Source organism: Eulemur rufifrons, chromosome 7, assembly GCF_041146395.1.
Source record: "Eulemur rufifrons isolate Redbay chromosome 7, OSU_ERuf_1, whole genome shotgun sequence".
NCBI classification, from domain to species: Eukaryota; Metazoa; Chordata; class Mammalia; order Primates; family Lemuridae; genus Eulemur; species Eulemur rufifrons.
Genome location: NC_090989.1, coordinates 4,378,637 through 4,399,688, shown reverse-complemented (window position 1 = coordinate 4,399,688; position 21,052 = coordinate 4,378,637). Strand labels below are relative to the sequence as shown.

Here is a 21,052-nt window from a genome sequence, read left to right as displayed (position 1 = left end):
GCTTATACCCTGCATTAGTCTGATCTGGCTGCCATAACAAAATACTACAGGTGGAGTGGCTTAAACAAAACAAATTTATTTTCTCATGGTTCTGGAGGCTGGGACTCCAAGATCAAGGTTTAGTTTCTCCTGAGGCCTTTCTCCTTGGCTTGCATGTGGCCACCTTCTCACTGTGCCCTCACGTGGCTGTTCTTCTGTGGGCAAGCATTGCTGGTGTCTCTTTCTCTTATAAGGACACCAGTCATATTGGATTAGAGCCCCACCCTTATGATCTCATTTAACCTGAATTACCTCTTGAAAGGCCTTATCTTCAAATACAGTCGCATTGAGGATTAGGGCTTCAACATAAGAATTTGGAAGGAACGCTATTCAATGCATAACGTCATAGCGTTGTACATTTTTTGTGTAAGTTGTATGTAATTTAGAATTCTTGGAAGCTCTGAATAAAGGCATTTGAGGCCTCAGTCCAGAACTACATGCATGTGGGTGTCTGTCCTGAACCCCTTCCCAAGAGGTGACCCACCATGTTGGGAGATAAAAATTGGTGCTCTGGTTGGTGATGCTGTTTGAGTTGCAAGGCCAAGATATCAGTGAGGGCTCCAGGGAGGAGGTCAGGCCTGGGATGGGTCTTGGAATACAGGTCAGACATGGTAAGGAGGTAGGACTGGAAAGAGTTTACAGTAGGAGGACAGTGACAAGATGATCGGGTGGCAGCAGTATGCCTTCCTAGTGGGTGTACAGTGTGTATGTTGGGGGAATAATGGAGGATGTTTGCATGATTTTCGGGTGTTTCCCACTGCAATTTGCCACCTGAGCTGATGACAAAACACTGGGATAAGACAGGAAGCCTAAAGCGGTGACTTTCAAGTATTAGTGAGCAAACCTCACCGAGGATACACATGCAAAATGCATGTTCTTGAGGTCACCCTGGACATAATGCATCAGAGTGTCAGAGGATGAGACTAGAAAGTTTTCAGTTTTAAAGGGCTCCCCAGATGATTATATAAAAGTCTGAGAACCACTGGTCTAAGGCACCATATAGGACTTTGAAGCGCGGAGCGTGGAACTGATGTGAGTGTGGCCCCCTAGGCATTGTGACAAGATGTCCTCTGGTGCTGAAACTGAAAAAACTCATGAATGAAGATGAGTGGAGAGGCAAGGTCAGTTACCAGGAGGTCGAGATGGAGATTTCTGATGCTTCAGAGGTGGAAAAGGAAGTCAGTAAAGGTAAGGACCCCATGTTTGGTCGTCATCACATTTGAATGCCTGGTCGAGCCTCGTGAGGTGGGTGGGCTCTGCCTGTGACAGTTCCCACTCCCCGCCCCGGGCCTGGCTGCTCCCTCGGGACCCTCTCTCCACATCGGGCCCCAGTCCCTGGAGCTTTCTCGTTGTGTCCTTGTTAAGACCAGCACATTGGGACAGAATGTGATATCAATAATTTATTGCTCAGTATGTAAATAAGTATCTGAGAATAATGTAAATCTTAAAATTTAAAACTTGTCTCTAAACATGGAGGTCTGTCCCTTTTCAAGGACTTCCCCACTCCACAGATCTGGTGGAGGAGGAACGGTGTGAGGGCGAGGGAGCTCCTTGCCCTGTTCCCGTGTAAAAAGGCATTTCAGACGGCTGCCTGGGTCATCACGAAACCCCACTCGGCCTTTTCTCAGAGAAGGGGACGCATGTCTTTGCATAATCCTAGCTCGGGCTAGTTCGAGGCAGGCCTCCATGGGCACAGAGATGAATCTGAAGCCTCTGCAAGGGGAGATCACACTGGCAGCATAGACGAGGGCCAGCTAGCTGACCGAGAGCAGCACCTGTGAGATGAACAAATAATGACTCTTTACTGACTTTCATTTTGTTCCTAGCATGTCACATGATTAAGTATCAGTGGTTTGGGAAAGCACTGAAGTGGCGTGAACTGATACCCAACAGTAGGAAAGGATGGTTTCGCTTTCGTACAGACAGGAGCACTAAGTAACATTTGTTGACTCTTACAGACAGTTAAATGATGTTATGGACAAACTGTGATTTTGTATTAGTTGGGAGTAGGTTGGCTGCCTGTGGCAGCAAACTGAAAATAACTGTGTGCATTAGTCAACCCTTGCTGTGTAACAAAACCGGATGGCTTGCCAGGCATGGTGGCTGATGCCTGTAGTCCTAGCACTTGGAGAGACTGAGGCAGGAGGATTGCTTGAGGTCAGGAGTTCGACACCAGCCTGAGCAAGAGCAAGACCCCATCTCCACAAAACGTGAAAAAAATTCGCCAGGTCTGGTGGCATGCACCTGTAGTCTCAGCTACTTGGGGGGCTCAGGCAGGAGGGATCACTTGAGCCCAGAAGTTCAAGGTTGCAGTGAGCTGTGATGATGCCACTGTACTCTAGCGGGGCAACAGAGCTAGACCCTGTCTCAAAACAAAAAGCGGGAAAAAAAAAAAAAAAGACACACACAAAAACCATCCCACCAAAAAAAATTAATAATGGCTTAAAAATTTTTATTTCTCATGATTTGATGGCCTGGGCAGTTCTTTTCTGGGCTGGATTGGCTGCGGCTGATGGTCTAGGATGGCCCTCAGCTAACACACCCAGGCCTTCTCTCCACGTGGTCTCTCATCTTCCAGGAGGCTACGCTGGCTGGGCTTTTTTACGTGGTAGGGGAGGGGTTCCTAGCAGCTGGAGAGGGCAAGCCCCAAAGCGTAGCGCCTTTCGATCTCTACTGGTGTCACATTTTATAATATCCCGTTAGCCAGAGAAAGCCACAGGGTCAAGCCCAATTTCAAGGGACCGACTCTTGATGGAAGAAGTGACAAAGCCACACTGTAAAGTAACAGGCACACAGAGGCGGAGGGGAGTATTGATACTACTTGTGCAGCCAAGCTGCTGACACAGTGGTTTGAACAGTGTGGAAGTCCCCTTTCTCTCTCCCCACCTCCCTGTCACATAAAACTCTGCAGATGGGCTGGTTTGAGGGTTCCAGTGTCCAGAACTGCGACACTTACTGTGTTTCTCTGTTTTGCGTGGACTCTGTCCCCAAGGCTCTCTCATAATTCAGTCGGCAAGTCCACAGGAGAGCCGGTGGACCATGGCAAAGGGCCTATCGCCGCCTTACAAGCACACTTTCTGTAAGGTGACTTAGCATTTTCACAGGTACCCCGTTGGCCAGGACCTAAGCTCATGCTCGTGTCTGGGGCGCGTGGACACCAGGGTCATTAGCAGACTGTGTGCTGCACAGGCTGTTGTTGCTATTTCCAATCTAAGTTCTGGATTCGTGTCAAACATACCCAAAGAAAAGAGTGCAGTAGTATTAGCTAATAATTCAATGGCACAAATTCACATCATACATTTTTCATTACTAAGGAGGAAGGATGAGGCTAAAATGTCTTAATGGAAGCCCAGCAGCCAATGTCCGTCTTGGCTAATGTAAGCACGTTGCCGGATAAAATTTTCCAGCATATGTTTCAGGAATGCCCGTGTGTTCTTATTTGCTTGCAGTCAGCTTCGTTGTTCATTTCCTCCCGACTTCAGCGAGAGGGTTTTAGGTATGCCGCCAGGAAGGACCTCTCCACTCTGCTCCGCTTTGGACTGCTGTAGGTTGGTGTCACCCATGGGGATGTCCTCATGAGGTCTCTCCACAGATAGTTCTGGCCACGGGCAGGGAAAAAACTGAGTTATCCTTTGAGGCCCTTTTCAGTTGCGATCACGGAAAAGTGCATCTGATCCAAATATGCTTTTATCTATGACTCACAGAGGGCGGAAGGTGCTCTCAGTGTTCTCACTGTAATGACATACTGCCACCCTAAGCTTTACTGGAGTTTTCTCTTGTTCTTCTTGTCTAGCCCAGAACGTCATCGCTGGGGAAGGGATGGGGATCAGTCATGAGCTAATCAGCCTGGAGATCAGCTCCCCCCACGTCCCGGATCTGACTCTCATAGACCTTCCCGGCATCACCAGGGTGGCCGTGGGCAATCAACCTGCTGACATCGGGCGCCAGGTGCAACCTCAGATTCCATCTGACCTTGGCCTTGGCGGGGTTGGGGGTTGGGGTAGGGTAGAGGTTGGGGGAGGGAAGGGGGAGCAACAGAATCCAGAGCTGAGTTTTAACGAGTAGATATTTGGAGGCGTGAGTGGGGAATTTGGAGAGCCCGTTGGTGGAAATCTCCTTTGGCAAGTTTGATGGAAGCTTCTCTGGGGAGAGTGAGGCAAACAGGCAAAATTGGAAACACATTCTATGTGCATATGTATGTTTTATGTAATGACTGATTTTTGGTTTTAGTTACACATTGTGGCATAAACTGGTGTGTTTTAGGAAGGGGTTTTAAGTGGAAAGAGGTAGCATTGGAAATAGGTATAACGATATCTGCATATCAGTGAATTTCACGTTACAAATTAGAGATTTAGGGAAGGAGTCGAGCAGTTTTTTGCATCGTGTTTTCCATTGTGACCATCGGACCTCAGGTCTCGGGGGTCGTTAACCAGCTAACACCTTGTGGTTTTCCCTACCCCCGTAGCTCTGTTCCTGCCGCGGAGAACTTGGTTTCCCATCACTCCGTCTTGGGTGGTGCTGCCATGTTTGTGTTTGTGGGTTAATTTCTCTGTAGTTACTTCTCTTTGGGAAATACCCCTGAGGACCTGAAGCAGGTGGAAGGTTGGCACTTGTCTCAGTTCCTGTTCCCCGTTGCAATGCTCACCTCCTCTCGCTTTCTTGTAGATCAAGGCACTCATCAAGAAATACATCAACAAGCAGGAGACAATCAACTTGGTGGTGGTCCCCAGTAACGTGGACATTGCCACCACGGAGGCGCTGAGCATGGCTCAGGAGGTGGACCCCGAGGGGGACAGGACCATAGGTAGGAAGAGGGGGACCTGAGCGTGGTAGGTGGTCTGCTGGTGGAAAAGTATCCTTTGAACCCTGGTGGGCATTGCTTGGCATGCACGGGGCTGGGGGACCCACATGCAGCAGGTAAGACCTGCTAAGGTGGCAGGTTTGTGCCCACCCAGGCCAGATGAAATGAGCCACATCTGACTCTTGTTGGCCACAGGTTGACTGGTAACCGTTATCTACCTGTTTGGAAAAGGCATGGTGAGCTCAGAGGGAGGGGCAAAATCAGGAAGCAAGTTGTATCCATTATGGACGCACCTGAGGTGGAAGCAGCGCGAGCGCCCCTGGCGGAAAATGTGGTCCGTTCGTGCCGCGGGCCTGAGTGCAGGGGCTGAGAGAGAGCCCTGTGGCCGCCGGCAGGGCACGCGGCCTGCCCTGCCATTCTGCCCCTGGACGGGGGCTCCGTTGGCCCCTCGGTTCTGTAGGAGCAGGGCTGGGAGAACCCTGGAAGGCCAGTGGCTGGGGACGGGAGCTGCCCTCACCTCTGCCTGGTGACCCGGAGCCTTCTCTGACCCGAGTCTCTGGCTCGCAGGAATCTTGACAAAGCCTGACCTGGTGGACAAAGGTACCGAAGACAAGGTGGTGGATGTGGTACGCAACCTCGTGTGCCACCTGAAGAAGGGCTACATGATCGTCAAGTGCCGGGGCCAGCAGGACATCCAGGATCGGCTGAGCCTGGCCGAGGCCCTGCAGAGAGAGAAGGCCTTCTTCGAGGACCACGCCCATTTCAGGTGCGCCCGTCCGGGTTTCACACTGGTAACTTCAAACTGAGGACCTCGGTCTGAAGCAGATGTTTGGAGAAAGAGTGTGTGTGTGTGTGTGTGTGTGCATGCATTTGTGCCAGGGTGATGAGTCGCCTGGAAGCACGAAAGGGGAATTCGCAAAGCACTGCAAAAAAACATTAAAAATCAACCAAAACAAGGAGAGGACTGCGTACAATAATTTAAATAGTATGGTGCTGGGACCAGAATAGAAACACAAATAGAAGAGAAAGTAAAAAGCCTAGAAATAGGCCCAGATACACACATTTGATCTATGATAAATTTCACATTTCAAATCAACGGGTTGCATCAGTTTGATTATCAATCCATGGCATTGGGATAATTGCTTAATATTTGGGAAAAAATTTAAATAGTGCCCTTAACACACTATACCAAAATGAATGCCAGTTGAAGTTTAAAATTAAGTATAAAAGAGAAGCCACACACATGCCCGAAGAAAATGTGGACGGATAGTTTATACCCTCGGTGAAGACCCTCATGCTAAAGGTAAAGTTTTTTTTAAAAGGAAAAAAAAAACTGATAAATTGATTAGATTTAAAGCGATGGGAACATGTAGAGTTGTACACATTCTTGCATTCAGCTCTCCCGGAAGCCTACAGCAAGGCCTCGCCCAGAGTTGCAGGGTGTCTGAGAGTTACTCGCACACCTGCGCGTAGCAGCGCTACTTGCATAGCCGGGGGTAGAACAACTCGGGTGTCCATCAGTGGATGACTGGATAAAAAATGTGGTCCACGCAAACAATGGAATACCATTCAGCCTTAGAAAGGAAGGGAATTCTGACACACGCCACAACACGTATGAACCTTGACGTCATGCTCAGTGAAATAACCCGGTCACAAGAGGACGAGTACGTACGATGCCACTTGTATGAGGCCGCTGGGTCCTCAAATTCATAGAGACAGACGGTAGAATTGTGGGTGCCAGGGGCTGGGGGAGAGAGAATGGGGAGTTAGTGTTTCATGGGGCCAGAATTTCAGTTTGGGAAGATGAGAAAGTTCTGGAGATGGATGGGGGTGATGGTTGCACAACAACATAAATAAATATACTTAAGCCCCTGAACTGTACACCTAAAAATATTAATATTTAAAATGGTCAATTTTATATTATATGTAGTTTACCACAATTTTTTTAAAATTTGGCAGGTATAGAAACTGAAGCTTACCCTTGCAAATGGGCACGTAGGCTCATGCCTTCCTCCTGCCTTTTATACTAAAGGTCCTTTAAAATGTAAAATCCCTGTAATAACTCCCTGTGGCCACAAACTTGGGTAGAATGAGAAGATGCTTGGCTTCCTTCCTCTAAGCAGCCCAGTTTAAGCTCTTCTCCTGCACGAGGGCGTGTCTCCCCCAGTTCCGTATTCATCCACACACTTAGGTAAATAGGCATCGATATGTTTTTATGAAGACCTACACCTTACGCATCATGTCTACTTATATAGATCTCTTGCACGTAGAAGCAGGTATGTGTTATGAAAATATATCTATAGATGTGTATGTGTATTTTTATGAAGATCAATTGTGTGGTCAGATGTCATGAGACACATTTATTATATCAGCTGGAATGGATCATTCCATACCATTGTCGAAATGTCTGAGATTGCTCAAATTCACTCACAATTCTGTGCAATACTGTTCCGGATATTTGTCGGGTATCAATGGCAAGACGTTCCATTCAGCTGTAAGTGACGGCCTTAGTACCCCCAACAGCGGGCTGCAGATTTGCACGTTCTGGCTACATCGAGATGAACACCAACCTTGTGTTCTTTCTTAGGAATCTTCTGGAGGAAGGAAGGGCCACTGTTCCCTGCCTGGCAGAAAGACTGACCACGGAGCTCATCACGCACATCTCCGTAAGCACACGCAGAGCTGCCTGTTCTCTAAAAAGAGACACAGAGCTGAACCTTGCTGGCTTCTTAAACGCTACTGTACACACAGATCTCCCGGGGACCTTGTTAAGATGCAGATTCAGGTTCGGTGGGTGTGGAGTGGGGCCTGAGATTCCGCATTCCTGGCAAGCCCCCAGGAGGTATGGATACTGCTTGCAGGAGGCCACACTTTGGTGTGGTGACAGACTCTATCCGCCTGGCCTAAAGAAAAATTAAAACCTTACGCACACTCTACTAACGGACTTTCATTGCCAACCACCATTATAATGTCTTAGCAATTGTAATGAACATATTTTTTATTTCTCAAAGCTCTCTGTGGTTTTTTTTCAAATCTGCCTGCACATTGTCTTTTGCTTTCCAAAGTTTCAACTCAGTGCCAGGGTTCAAGGTCTTCCACGCTGGGCCCAGGAGTGTGGGTGGAGAACAGGGTTTCTAGCTGATAGTGATGATGAGAGTGGAGCCTGTTGGGGTCCCACCTTTATGCAGAAAGAGGGTACTCCCTTATTCGAGTCCCCATCTTGAGCAAGCTGTGGGCATTGATGTTTTGCCTCTGCTCCAAGTCAGGCTCATAGACTCAAGTTCAAGTTTTCTTACCTAGACAAGTGCCCTTGAGGCTGAATCTGGCATCATTGCTGCTGGAGTCCCTGGGAGGCTGCTGTCACCTGGCTTTGGCCTCTAAAGATCCCTCATTAACTTGCCAGCTCCCCGATACATCTAAAGGGACAGTTGGAAGATTTTAGCTGTGTTTAGATGTTTGCCATGGAAGAGCAAGACTGCCAGCACATGCAGTCACCGTATCGTTAGAAGCACAAGTCCCTGCTAACTTTTTGTCTGTTAAAAAACATTAACAGTTGTTGAATCTCAAATTCTTCCAACTGCCACTTTTTCAGAACCTACTAGGCAGCTGGATCTTTCTAATCTCCCTGCAGAGAGCTTACATGATACGATCACAGAAGGAATTTCTCCTTGTGTTGTTCTTATAGGGCCTGGAAACCATGCATATGTGGGTGTCTTAGTGGCTCCTGAGGCTGTTTCTACAGCAGTGGGAAAGTGGGGAGACCTGGGTAGAAAGCAGGCCCCTAATGTGCCCTCTTTCCACCTGGAAAATCTTCCCTTTTAGAGGAAACCGGGAAGTCAGGTGGACCATGCAGCTACTCTGCAGGAGGCCTGGGATGTCGTTTTCATTTCCTGTCCGTATTTATAAATTTCCATTATTTTCTCTCCATTTTCCTCAGAAATCTCTGCCTCTGTTAGAAAATCAAATTAAGGAAAGTCACCAGAAAATAACAGAAGAGTTACAAAAATTTGGTGTGGACATACCAGAAGATGAGAATGAGAAAATGTTCTTCTTGATAGATGTGAGTGTTGCCAAGCGCATCCAGGGGGGGACGCGTGTGCCTGAAGCACTTGCTTCTTCACTCTCCAAAGCAGATCTGAATACGCGGTCTGGTCCGGTCTGGTCCGCAGCACTCGGCAGGGCAGGGCAGGGTGCGGTGGGCTCAGTGAGGGCGGAGTCAGCAGTGAGGGGCATCAGTCTCATCTCCTTGACTCTTTGCCCTTGATTCTGTCCTGAGCACTCACCCAGATCCAGAAGGCAGTAAGGGGAGGGATGGGTTTCTGGTGCCCAAGTGTCTTCTTTCCCGGATTCCACAGTGCCCATAAGGAGACGAAGAACGACTCCCCACCCTCAACATACACACGACCTCCCAACCACCTTGACTTGCATCTGAAATGTCTGTGCTTATACTGATGTTTTTCTTCCTGGCAGAAAATTAATGCATTTAACCAGGACATCGTTGCTTTAGTACAAGGGGAGGAAATTGTCCAGGAGGAGGACACCCGGCTGTTTACCAAACTACGCAAGGAGTTCTACAAATGGAGTGCTTTAATTGAAGACAACTTCAAGAGAAGTGAGTATCTTAGTCCCTTTGGGCTGCTATAACAAAACACCTTAGACTGGGTAATTTATACACAATAGAAATGTATCGCTCAGAGTTCTGGAGGCTGAATTGTCTGAGATCAAGGCACTGGCAGACTCAGTGTCTGGTGAGGGCTAGGTCTCTTCTTCAAAGATGGCACCTTCTAGCTGTGTCCCCATATGGAATAAGGGACAAACAAGCTCCCTCAGACTTCTTTTTTATGAGGGTGCTATAAGCATACTTCAGAGATACTGTGGGTTCAATTCCAGGCCATCAAACTAAAGTGAATATTGCAACACAATTCACACAAATGTTTTGGCTTCCTGATGCATATAAAAGTTATGTTTATATGACACTATAATCTAAGTATGCAATAATAGCATTATGTCTAAAAAATGTATGTACTTTAATTTTAAAATATTTTATTGCTAAAAAATACTGACACAGAGGCACAAAGTGAGCATGTGCTGTTGGAAAAACAGCACCAATAGACTTGGTCAACTCAGGTTGCCATGAACCTTCAATTGGTAAATGCCTCAGTGTCTGCACAATGCAATGAAATGAGGTGTGCCTTTAATCCCATGCACTTCCCAAAGACCCCACCTCTTAAGGTTAAGTTTTGCATTGGGGTTTAAGTTTCAACATATTGGCTGGGTGCGGTGGCTCACGCCTGTAATCCTGGCATTCTGGGAGGCTGAGACAGGAGGATCGCTTGAGACCAGGAGTTTGAGACCAGCCTGAGCAAGAGGGAGACCCACATCTCTACTAAATATAGAAAAATTAGCCGGGCATGGTGGTGCATGCCTGTAATCCCAGCTGCTCAGGAGGCTGAAGCAGGAGGATCACTTGAGCCTAGGAGTTTTCGGTTGCAGTAAGCTAGGCTGGCACCATGGCACTCTAGCCTAGGTGACAGAGCGAGACTCCATCTCAAAAAAAAAAAAAAAAAACCCAAAAACCAAAATAATAAAACAAATTTCAACATATGAATTTTGGGAGGACACAAACATTCAGTCCATGGTGGTTAGTCAAGGTACCATTGTAAGCCCAGTATGTTGGGTTGAAAGAGAGAAGGGGGATTCGTTGGTGAGGACAGCCACAATAAGGACTTAGTGACACAAAAGCCACATTTGCTCTGTCCCGTATCACTGAATCCAAGTTTCCATCAGCTGGTGAATGGAAAAACAAGTGATATATCCACATGCGGTAGTTTGCCAGGGCTGCCATGACAAAGCCTCACAGACTGGGTGGCGTAAACAGCAGAAATGTATTATCTCACCATTGTGAAGGCTGGAAGTCCAAGATCAAGGTGTCAGCAGGTTTGGTTTCTTCTGGGGCCTCTCTCCTTGTGGATGGTATCTTCTCCCTGTGTCCTCTGTGTGGCCCCTCTGCGTGTGTTGATGTCCTAATCCCCTTTTCTTACAAGGACACCAGTCACATTGGGTGAGGGCCCACACTAATGACCCTACTTCAATTTAATTACCTCCTTAAAGAGCCTGTCTCCAAGCGGTCACATGCCGAGGGACTGGGGGTTAGGGCTTCAACACGTGAATTCGTGGGGGACACAATTCAGCCTATGACACCAGACAGTGGCATATTTTCAGCCACAAAAAGGCACGGAGCACTGATAGATGCTGCCACATGGGTGAGTCACACTGAGTTAAAGAAACTAGTCACAAAGCACCACGTATTGTGAGTCCATTGATAGGAAATGTTTGGAACAGGCAAATCCCTGGGGACAGAAAGCAGCACAGTGGCTGCCAGGGCTGGGGAGGGGGAAATGGGGAGTGACTGCTGATGGCTGGGGGTTTTCCTTGGGGTGACGGAAATGTTTGGGAGTTAGATAGTGGGGATGGTGGCACGACTTGTGAAGATAACTAAAAATCACCGAATTGTGCACTTTTAATGGGGCGAATCTTATTATGGTATGTGAATGATATCTCAGTAAAAAAATCCCCGAGGGAAAATATCTCCTGAGCAAAAAAGGGCATCAGACAGCCATGCCCGCTTAGTTCTCCAAAAGGAGGAACCAGAGCCCTTCTGAGTTCCCACCCCGGATGGAAACCCCATAGTCTAGGTGGTTGGGAATAGCAATAATTCCAAAAGTATGGAGGAAAATGAAACATTTTGTACAGTCAAGAGTGCTACCATGTGACATTAATACAGTTCGATGTGCCGGTCACTGTGTGTTGCACTGGATTTACAGATACACGTGAGTGTGGGCTGCACAGCTGAGTCCAGACGGCGTTCACCATCACTTCTGCTTTTCAAAGGGCACATGGTGCTGTGTATATTCCATTTCAATATTCTTTAACGTAATATTCTATTATGATACAATTTCTTTGGTAAAAATAAAATTGGATTTACAAGAGTTCGTACTCAAGTTCCTTTTCAAGAGTGTTTCACCCTCTAACTTGCCGCATTCGCTGATTTCTGGTACCTTACCGGCTCTACACTCCCCATATTGAATGACCAAGGAGAACTATCTTGAGATCTATTTCTTCATTGCAATCCCTGGATATTTTGCAATTCGCAGGTCAGATTTGATTTGATCATATTTTTTTCTCACCACTCATATTTTCAGGAAGTCCAGAATGGTATTATGTTTAGAAAAATCTACGAGATTATTTTTGTAAAATAATCCGGAGCTATTTCCTTCCTACTGTAGGTTATGAAATTATAAGTAGACAGGTCTGGAAATTCGAATGTCAGTATCGTGGCAGAGAGCTGCCAGGATTTGTGAATTACAAGACGTTCGAGACTATCGTCAAACAGCAAATCAGTACCCTGGAAGAGCCAGCCATCGACATGCTGCACAAGGTGACTGGTGAGTTCTTGGTTTTACTTTTAGGCATTTTATTTCCAGGGCAGGGAAAGGTGTGAACCAAAGCCAGCAGTACACTTCCTTCACAGCCTTCCTCCTGGGGTGGTTTCTAGCACCGAGAAGCAACTCTCTGATTCTCCAAATGCAAACTTGGTGTTAAGCAGCTCAATTCAGTTCTAATACGAACTGCCCAGGGACAGCGCAGACCCACACACACCTGAAGGACTCGGGCCCTCACAACTTCCCCCAGCTACAGGTGCCGATCTGAAGTCCCAGACCTCCTGCTCTCCTACCCGACCGTCTGTAAGTCAGGGCTCCTGCAACCTGCTCCTCAGGCTCAATCCTTCGCTAGAATAGCTCACAGAACTCAGGAACGCACTTTGCTGACCTCTCCTGGTTTGCTGCAAAGGATATTATAGACACAAAAGGACAGCCAGATGAAGAGGAAGCTAGGGAGAGGTCTGGCAGGGTCCCGAGTGCGGGAGCTGCTGACCCCGTGGAGCTGGGGCGCACCTCCCTCACGGCACGGGTTCGTGCTCACCGGGCAGCTCTCACTTCTTCCTTCGCAGGCTTTCGTGGAGGCTTCATCACGTAGGCAGGACGGATTGTCAACCCAGCGTCCTGGCCCCCTGCCCTCCCTGGAGCTGAAAGTTCTAAGCCTCTAGTCGAGTCCTGGTCTTTCTAGTGACCCATCCTCATCCTGGAGCTACCGAGGGGCCCACCAAGCGCTGTCTCATTAGAACAAGAGACGCTTCTAGCAGCCAGGAAATCCCAAGGGGTTTAGGAATCTGCGTCAGGAACTAGGGACAAAGACCAAATACCTGTTTCCTATCAAGCCACACCTTCACCCTCCTCCACTGCTATGGCTACTTCACACGCTCAGAATACTCTGTTTATTTGAAGTTTCTGAGACATGAAGTCAATGGTTAAATAACCGCACACGAAGGCATGTTTCCAGCACCCTACAGTGCTGCAGGAACCAGGAGGTTGTAACGTGTCTCGGGCGGATCGGAAACTGTAGGGTAATGTGGGTACGAGTCGCATCCGTCCTGAAATGCTTTGCCTCCCAGGTTTTCTTATGCTGTCGAGTCTCTTTTTCCTCCTCCTTGACTGGTGACATTCTTGCTCAGACGTCGACTGGCTCATTTTAGCAATAATTAACAATCACTCATAGATCATGAACTAGGGGGCTGGAGACAGCCTCATAATGGCTCACTAACAGATATATTTCCAATAAAATTTTACCTTTTAGGCTGAATAATTATATACCCAAACGTGTAATTGTGTTGCTTTGGTCAATTATACACTCTTAATTCACTCCAGAAGAAAGTTTGTAATACTTGTATGTTTCATCATACAAAACAGTTTAAAATATATATATATATGTATGTATATATATATATACCCCCTTCTGTTCTGGAAATATATGATATGAAGATTAATAAAAGATATTCAAGCATAAAGATACGGTACATTATATTACAATAAAAATTCTGTGAGGAAGTAGAATAGAAATATGAGTTTGAAAAGTAAAAGATAAATAATGTCCTGTTTTATCTAAATAAGAGCTTGTTCTTATATTTCTTTTCAAATGGATAATGTGGTCATTCAGATTTCATTGTATATTTAAGAGTGATTTGACAGCTTTATTATAAAATATTAATATATTTGTAATTTACCAGAATTTACATTCTTTGCAACGATTTATATTTAGGATAAAAAGTTTAAATGTCAAATAAATATATACCAGGTAACATTTAGGTTTTAAATTTCTTCCAGTGAGCTCTTCCAGCAAAAGAGCATGCCTTCCTTTTTTTGTGGTAAAGAGGAGAAAGGAGGGAGAGGGGAAAGTTTTCTTCTTACCATTTTATCTATATTTTTTGCAATCTAGGACAAGTACAAATGATCCTACCCATATTGACCTGTTTTTCTCTTCTTGATCAGATTTGGTCCGGATGGCTTTCTCAGATGTTTCAGTAAGGAATTTTGAAGAATTTTTTAATCTCCACAGAACTGCCAAGGTAAAACCAACTGTATGTTATTAAAAAAAAAAAAAAAAGCCTGCCACTAGAATACAGATTTCTTGGATTAAGATCATTTCAACTTTGTTGTATATATTTAGAGAAGCAAATAATAGAGCTCACCCGCGAATCTTACTAACACGATTTTACAGTGGTGTCTAGTTAAAAGCAATGAAGAGAGAGAGTGTGTTTACACTCGGGGGAACAAGAAGTCCACAGTTGGTGTAGAAGATTAGCACGTCTGAAGAAAATGGGCCCAAATCCAGAAACTCATTAAAATGGTACCTTTTGAGAGTAAAGAAAGAGCCAAGAGAAACAAGACACCCTCTCTCCCCGCAGCCTGGGGGCCAGTCTGGGCCAAGGAGCCAGACTCAGCCACTCTCAGAAACAGGGTCCCCGGCGCAGCTAGGGGGAGCTGGCGGTCTCGGACATGCCCTGCACCAGCCTGTGCCTCCGGCTCCTCATCCACGAAATAGGACCAGGAAGACCTTCCTCAGAAGGTTGTGGCAGACGTAGGAAATGTTTGGGACGCGCCCAGTGCGGTGCCTGGTGGCTCTCACCAAGGTCAGGAGGGTGCAGATGTCCTCTGTGGCCGTCTCTCCTCCTCCGCCAGTTTCTTTAAACATCCCAGGAGCTTGGTGAAACACAGAATTTGACTGGCTGAAATTTTGCCTCCCTAACCCTGTGTGCTCTCTGGTGGGTGTGATCTCTTCACCCACACGTGTGAAATCCCCTAAGGGACAAAGGACAGGAGCTGAGTCATGGCGCCTGAGGACAGAGTCCATGCAGGTCCCAGGCCCTGGCAGGGATCTGGTCACACAGGTGGCTTCCCCGGAGGTTCAAACCCTCGGCCAAGGGTGGCCCCCACTCTGAGCAGCCGCGGCAGGCACTGTGCTCTCTCACGCTGACTCGTGTGGGCTTTCCAGAGGACCTATCTTCCTGTGTCTCGGGGAGTCGCTTCCTGAGGGAAACTGAGTCGTGTTTCTCTTTTGCCATAGACCAAAATCGAAGACATTAGACTAGAAAAAGAGAAGGAAGCTGAGAAGTCGATCCGACTTCACTTCCAGATGGAGCAGATCGTCTACTGCCAGGACCAGGTTTACAGGGGTGCGCTGCAGAAGGTCCGCGAGGAGGAGGTGGAAGAAGAGAAAACTAAAAAACCAACAATTTTTGGTTCTCCGAAACTTCCACAGAACTCCAAAGATTCTTCCTCCATGGACGAAATCTTTCAGCACCTGATGGCCTACCACCAGGTGAGTCTGCGAACCTCTCAGAGGGGCGTTTCCTTTTCTGACAAATGCCTCTCTCTCTAGTCTTGTTCTCCCTGCAGGTGACCACGGCTCAGTTCTGCTCTTCAGCTCCTTCTGAGCCTCCACGGAAGCAGCGCAGCCTTGATAGAAGAGGCTTTGGCTCAGAGCCACTGACATCTGCTTTTGACTAGCTGTGTGGCCCTGGTCAAGTTACTTAATCTCTCTGAGCTTTGGCTTTCTTCTCTGTAAAGCGGAATCTCTCCATGGGGTTCTAGTGCCTATTCCATGAGTCAGGTGTGGATATGTTCCTTAGCGCAGCGTTGGAATGCAGTGGCAGCTCACCAGGTGGAAGCTGTCCCACAGACACGTGCTTTCATTGATTCTGCACGTTTCAGACAACCTAGTGCAATCTAGTTCATCCCGGGGAAGGGGACTGTGAGTACAGGTGCAGCTCGGGCAGAGCCATCAGGATATGTAGAAATCTGGACAGGTAGAGCAGAGTGTCGTCTCTTGGTTGGCCAGCCAGCTCCATCAGTTTGCCATCTGGATGCGTGAAGGCAGCGCTGCTCGAACGCCACCACGCACACAGGCCTCCCGGCGTCGTGCTGAAATGCAGGTGTTGATTGCAGGTCTGGGGTGGGGCCCAGATTCTGCATTGTTCTCGGGCTCTCGGAAGATGCCCGTGCTACTGGATAGAGAACCGCTACCAAGGGCCACACTGCACTCCTGCAGACCCTGCGAGGTGCGCAGGCTGAGTGAAGCCAGTCAAGGGCAGGACAGGAGTGCACACTGCTTCTCCTGCAGCTGAGCTCAGCACCTGTCTGCTGCATGCCGCCTCTCAGAATGAGCAGGTAAGGCGTGCACCTGCGCAGAATCCAAAAGGTAGAGTGAGTGACAATGGAAAATGAGTCTCCAACCAACCCCACCAGAGCTAGGCAGCTCCCTCCCCGGAAGCAGCCCTTCTCCAGGTTTTTGGTCTTCCCAGGGCAAATCCGTGCGTTGGAAAGCGGCCCTGCATGTGCATTTTGCAATTGTTTTTACACCAAGGGTAGCGGACATGCTGTTCTGCACCCCGCTGCTTCTGCTGTGCCAGGGAGATGGCTCTGCCTCAGTTCATAGGGAGCCGCCTCGCTCTTGTTGACAGCTGCCGAGGGGACCATATTACGGACCTAGCGCATTGAGCCAGTCCCCTGTTCGTGGAAGTAGTTCGTTTCCAGTCTTGTGCTAAAGCAAAGGGCGCTGACCCCAATAGCCTCGTCCGTACATCATGTATCTGGAAGCGTAAATTGCTAGAAAGGAGATGCCTGGAGTATTAGTGCCGGGAAAGCAGAAGCAATAGGATATACGTATATAAAGAAATATATTTCAAGGAATTGGCTTGTGGGGCTGTGACGACTGGCAAGTCCAAAATCCTAGGGCGGGCAGCTGAGTCCAGAGGCCGAATCTTCTTCCTCAGGAAAACCTCATTTTCGCCCTCAAGGCCTTTCAGCAGACTGGATAAGGCTGCCCAGGTTATGCAGGGTCACCCCTTGAAGTCGACAGATTGCAGATGGTGATGGTGTGTGCAGAATGCCTCCCCAGCAACTCCCACGTCCCAGCTGATGGGCCCACTGGGGGCCCTGGCCTAGCCAAGCGGACCCACGAAACTGACCGTCGCGCCTGGGGAAAGCACAGCATGTTGCAGACTGGTAAACATGACCGCTCTGGCCGGTTTAGTCCACACCTAAAGTCGTGGGGGTTTTTTGAGAGTCGAGTTTGGAAAGCATATGGGTGAAAAGTGACATCTTTTAATGTTAACTGGCAGTTCTCTTACGGCGGCGAGGTGGTCCGTCTTTCCGTGTGTTGAGAGTGATTTCTGCTTCTTGTGTAGCAAACTGTGCATCCAGGAGCAGCTCTTGGCACAGTGAGGTTTTAGACTTTTGTCACTTATGATGCAAATACTCTATGTTTTGTCATTTGCCTTGTGACTTTGTCTCCGGTGGGTTTAGACCGTGCTGAAGTTTTCTAGACTTGTGGGTTGGATTTAATTGTTGTTTCTTTTTGGGCTTGTGCGTTTTCTGGTCATACTTTCAAAGGACTTTGTGTCTCTGAGATTATAAACAATTGCACAATATTTTCCTCAAGTCATTTATTACTTTAACTTTTACATTGTACCCATGATGCATTTGGAATCCCTGGCTGTCCAGAACGAGGCAGGACGGAGATGGCTGGCTGCTGTCCCAGCACCATCCATCCAGAGAATCCTGTCCCCACGACAGCGACATGCCCCGCTGCGCACTCTCTTCCCTTCTGCACTCGGGTCTTTGTCTGGAACCCGTGTCCTGGTCTGTCGGCTGTCTTGTCCTCGATCAGGGTCAACGCGGCCTCATCCCAGCATCCTGTGCAATGCCTCACCCCCCAACACAGCCAGCACCGCCGTGCACCCCCACTTCTTTCTGTTCTTCACTGTACTAAGATATTTATAAGATACATTTTACCATCTTGACTATCAGTATTTTTAGGTGCTCAGTTCGATGGCATAAGGACATTCACATTGTGGTGCAGCCATCACCACTATCCATCTCCAGAACTTTCCTATTTTCTCCAACTGAAACTCCCGTGAAACGCTAACTCCCCACCCCTCTCCCCAGCCCCTGGCACCCACCTTTCTGGTTCCGGTCTCTATGGATTTTACTACCCTAGGGACCTCATACAAGTGGAGTCACACAGTATTTGTCACTTGGTGACTGGCTTGCCTCACTCAGCATGATGTCTTCCACCATGGTCCATGTTGGAGAGTTTCAATCCCTGCAAGACCATAATATTCCACTGATGTATGTGTCACCTTGTCTTCCTCCATAGACACCTGGGTGGCTTCACCTGTCGGCTGTTGAGACCAGTGCTGCTATGGACATGGGTGTACAAGTATCTGGGCCCCCGCTTCTTTTTATGTAGACATTTTCTGTGTATTTTTGCTTGTTCCAGTTTCACTATGAATTTTAGAATTAGCTTACCCAGTTTCCTAGGAACAGAGAGAACCGCTGGTGTAGTTATTGGGATTGTGTTCACTGCCTGGGTCTCCGTAGGGAAAGTCGACGTCTTTCTGACACCCAGGCTCCTGTCCGAGGGCATCGCGGTCTCTGCATTTGCAAGGCCTCCTTCCAGGGGGTCTCAGGAGTATACTGAAGTTTTCTTTGTGCAGACAGTGCACATTTTTGAGGTTTACACCTACATATTTCCTCATTGCTGTGTCTACTGCAAAGGGCCCTTTCTCCCATGACGCCTTCCGCTGTTGGCGGTAGGTGTGGTTTCCATACATGAGCTTACTGCCCCACCCCCCACTGAGTCCCTTACTGCGTGTCACAGTTTCACAGCTGATTCCTGTGACCTTCCCCAGGGAGCGCACGAACCAGCTGCAGGTAGCGATGGCTTCGCCCTGCCCTGGCCCCAGCATCGCTCCTGAGCCCCTCCTTCTGCCTGTTCCTGTCTCCTTCCCCATCTGCGCTGGGACATGGGCCCCGCCCTTCACTCGCTCTGGCCGTGGAACACGTACCGTGTGTCCATCTGTGTCTCGCTGACCTGCTCCACTGACTTCCACTGGGTGCTCATTACGTGCCTGGCATCTCTCTAAACCTGTGTCTTTTAACCCATTTAGTCTTTGTAGCCATCCACGAGGCCAGTGCTATCCGGGTCCCTACTTTATAGGGAAGGGCACCGAGGCACAGAGAGGTAGCAGGACTTGCCGAGGTCCCGGCACTCATCACCTTCCTGCGAGGGCAGCCAATCCCGGGAAAGAGGACACCTTCCCTAAGGGTGGGGGCCCGGGCAGGGAGGAAATGGTGAGTGTGTCCACCTGCAGGTAACTCAGGGGCTCCTTCTGTGGCTTTTGATAGCCCAGCATCTACTTTCTGCGGAATCATTTGAGTGTTGAAAGATGAGCCATAACACCTTCCAGCAGAGTAGGAGATAATTTGGAAATACAGTTTTTATGTTGTCTGTGCTTCTTAGAGCAAATATTCCCTCTTCCATCTGAAGTCCCCACTTAATGGTCAGGCACCGCTGGTGGGGACGTGCAGCCCAGAGTGCAGCATGGCTTGGAGCTGGGACCGTCTTTGCCCCGTGCGAGGCTCCCCTCCGCCTCCCGCACAGAGGACGCTGACGGGCCTGAAACCCAGGGGAGGGACCTAGTCCTCGACCGGGTCTCCCTCACGGGAAGTTGGGTGCTGCGATGCCCAACGTGGGGCAGCGCAGTTCGCCTCAACCAACTGTGCGTTGTCCCTTCCTTCCAGGAGGTCAGCAAGCGCATCTCCAACCACATCCCTCTGACCATCCAGTACTTCGTCCTCCAGATGTACGGCCGGGATCTGCAGAAGGGCATGCTGCAGCTCCTGCAGGACAAGGACAGCTACGGCTGGCTCCTGAAGGAACGGAGCGACACCAGCGACAAGAGGAAGTTCCTGAAGGAGCGGCTGGCGCGGCTGGCGCAAGCCCGGCGCCAGCTGGCCAAGTTCCCCGGTTAACCAGGCTCTCTGCCCAGCCCCGTAGACACGCCTTTCCCCGATAGCTGCACCCTTACCATTCAGCCGCTGAACAGACTCTGCGTTTGAGCGCTCTGTGGCCAGACCTCACGGTCACGGTCTCTGCTCCTCCATCAGCTGATGAAGACTTAGTGAGGCTCTGGTGGCAATCTGATCTCCAGCACTAAGACGAAAGCCCTTCCTGCAGACGCACAGGATCTAGAGCGGGTGAAAGATGCCACTTTCCGAACTGGGAGAAAGTATTTTCAACCCTTAGATTCACTCATCCTCTCTGAACTCTCCTCTTTAACTTGTTAGACACCGATGCATGCTAAGCATCACTAGAAGGGTTATTTCCTGGTTTTCCTAATGTCCTTTCAGGAACCCAGCGTTTTCAGAGTGTCAGCACCACCTGTGTATGCTTCTAGGAGTCGCACCTGTTTGTAATAAACTCATTTCTAGCAGACCTTTCTCGGACGTGTTTTGCATTTTGGGGAGAAGCCCGCAGGTGGCAGCAAGTAGGAGCCCAGTGGCACACAACTGAGCACCAAAGCCACCCTCCGTGGCGGGACTAGGTGGGAACGAGCAAAAGAGCAGGGTCTGAGGATTTCCTAGACACTGAAGGAAAAGGGGGACAACAGAGTTAAAAAAAATGGAACCGAATGTGAAGCCAGCAGCACTGTTCACAGTGTGCACTGATCAAGTGTCCAGTTTGTCTAGTCACCGGGTAGCTGCATGGACTTGAAGTACAGGACCAAGTCAAAAAGAGGTTGCCCTGTGGTAGGACTTTGCCGCATGCAGGCGCCCTGGCTGGGGAGCGCCGGGAAGCAGAGAAGAGGGAATGTTAGTGTGAATTGCCCTGGAGGAGAGCTGTAGAGTCCCGACTGTTCCCTTTGGTGTAGCCAGGGGTGGGGAGACTCCCGGCCACACCCTTACCCCCGACCCTCCAAGAATCACCAAGAACCACGGCTCCAAATCAGTGCTGCTGCCAGGGCCTCCCTCA

The 21,052-nt window shown here is 48.7% G+C and overlaps 1 protein-coding gene across 2 annotated transcripts in view; it reads left to right on the top strand.

The window, feature by feature from the left end:
- MX1 (MX dynamin like GTPase 1) overlaps nt 1–20,509 on the top strand; it is a 29,647-nt gene extending 9,138 nt beyond the window's left edge. For both annotated transcript variants that reach the window (XM_069474936.1, XM_069474937.1), the window contains exons 6-16: nt 1,090–1,227; nt 3,833–3,987; nt 4,705–4,843; nt 5,408–5,606; nt 7,428–7,506; nt 8,778–8,900; nt 9,311–9,452; nt 12,127–12,285; nt 14,227–14,303; nt 15,302–15,556; nt 19,822–20,509. In XM_069474936.1, the coding sequence (XP_069331037.1) occupies nt 1,090–1,227; nt 3,833–3,987; nt 4,705–4,843; nt 5,408–5,606; nt 7,428–7,506; nt 8,778–8,900; nt 9,311–9,452; nt 12,127–12,285; nt 14,227–14,303; nt 15,302–15,556; nt 19,822–20,052 (1,697 nt within the window). In that variant the 3' untranslated portion in view covers nt 20,053–20,509. The remainder of the gene's footprint in view (nt 1–1,089; nt 1,228–3,832; nt 3,988–4,704; nt 4,844–5,407; nt 5,607–7,427; nt 7,507–8,777; nt 8,901–9,310; nt 9,453–12,126; nt 12,286–14,226; nt 14,304–15,301; nt 15,557–19,821) is intronic.
- Nucleotides 20,510–21,052: the final 543 nt, after the last annotated feature.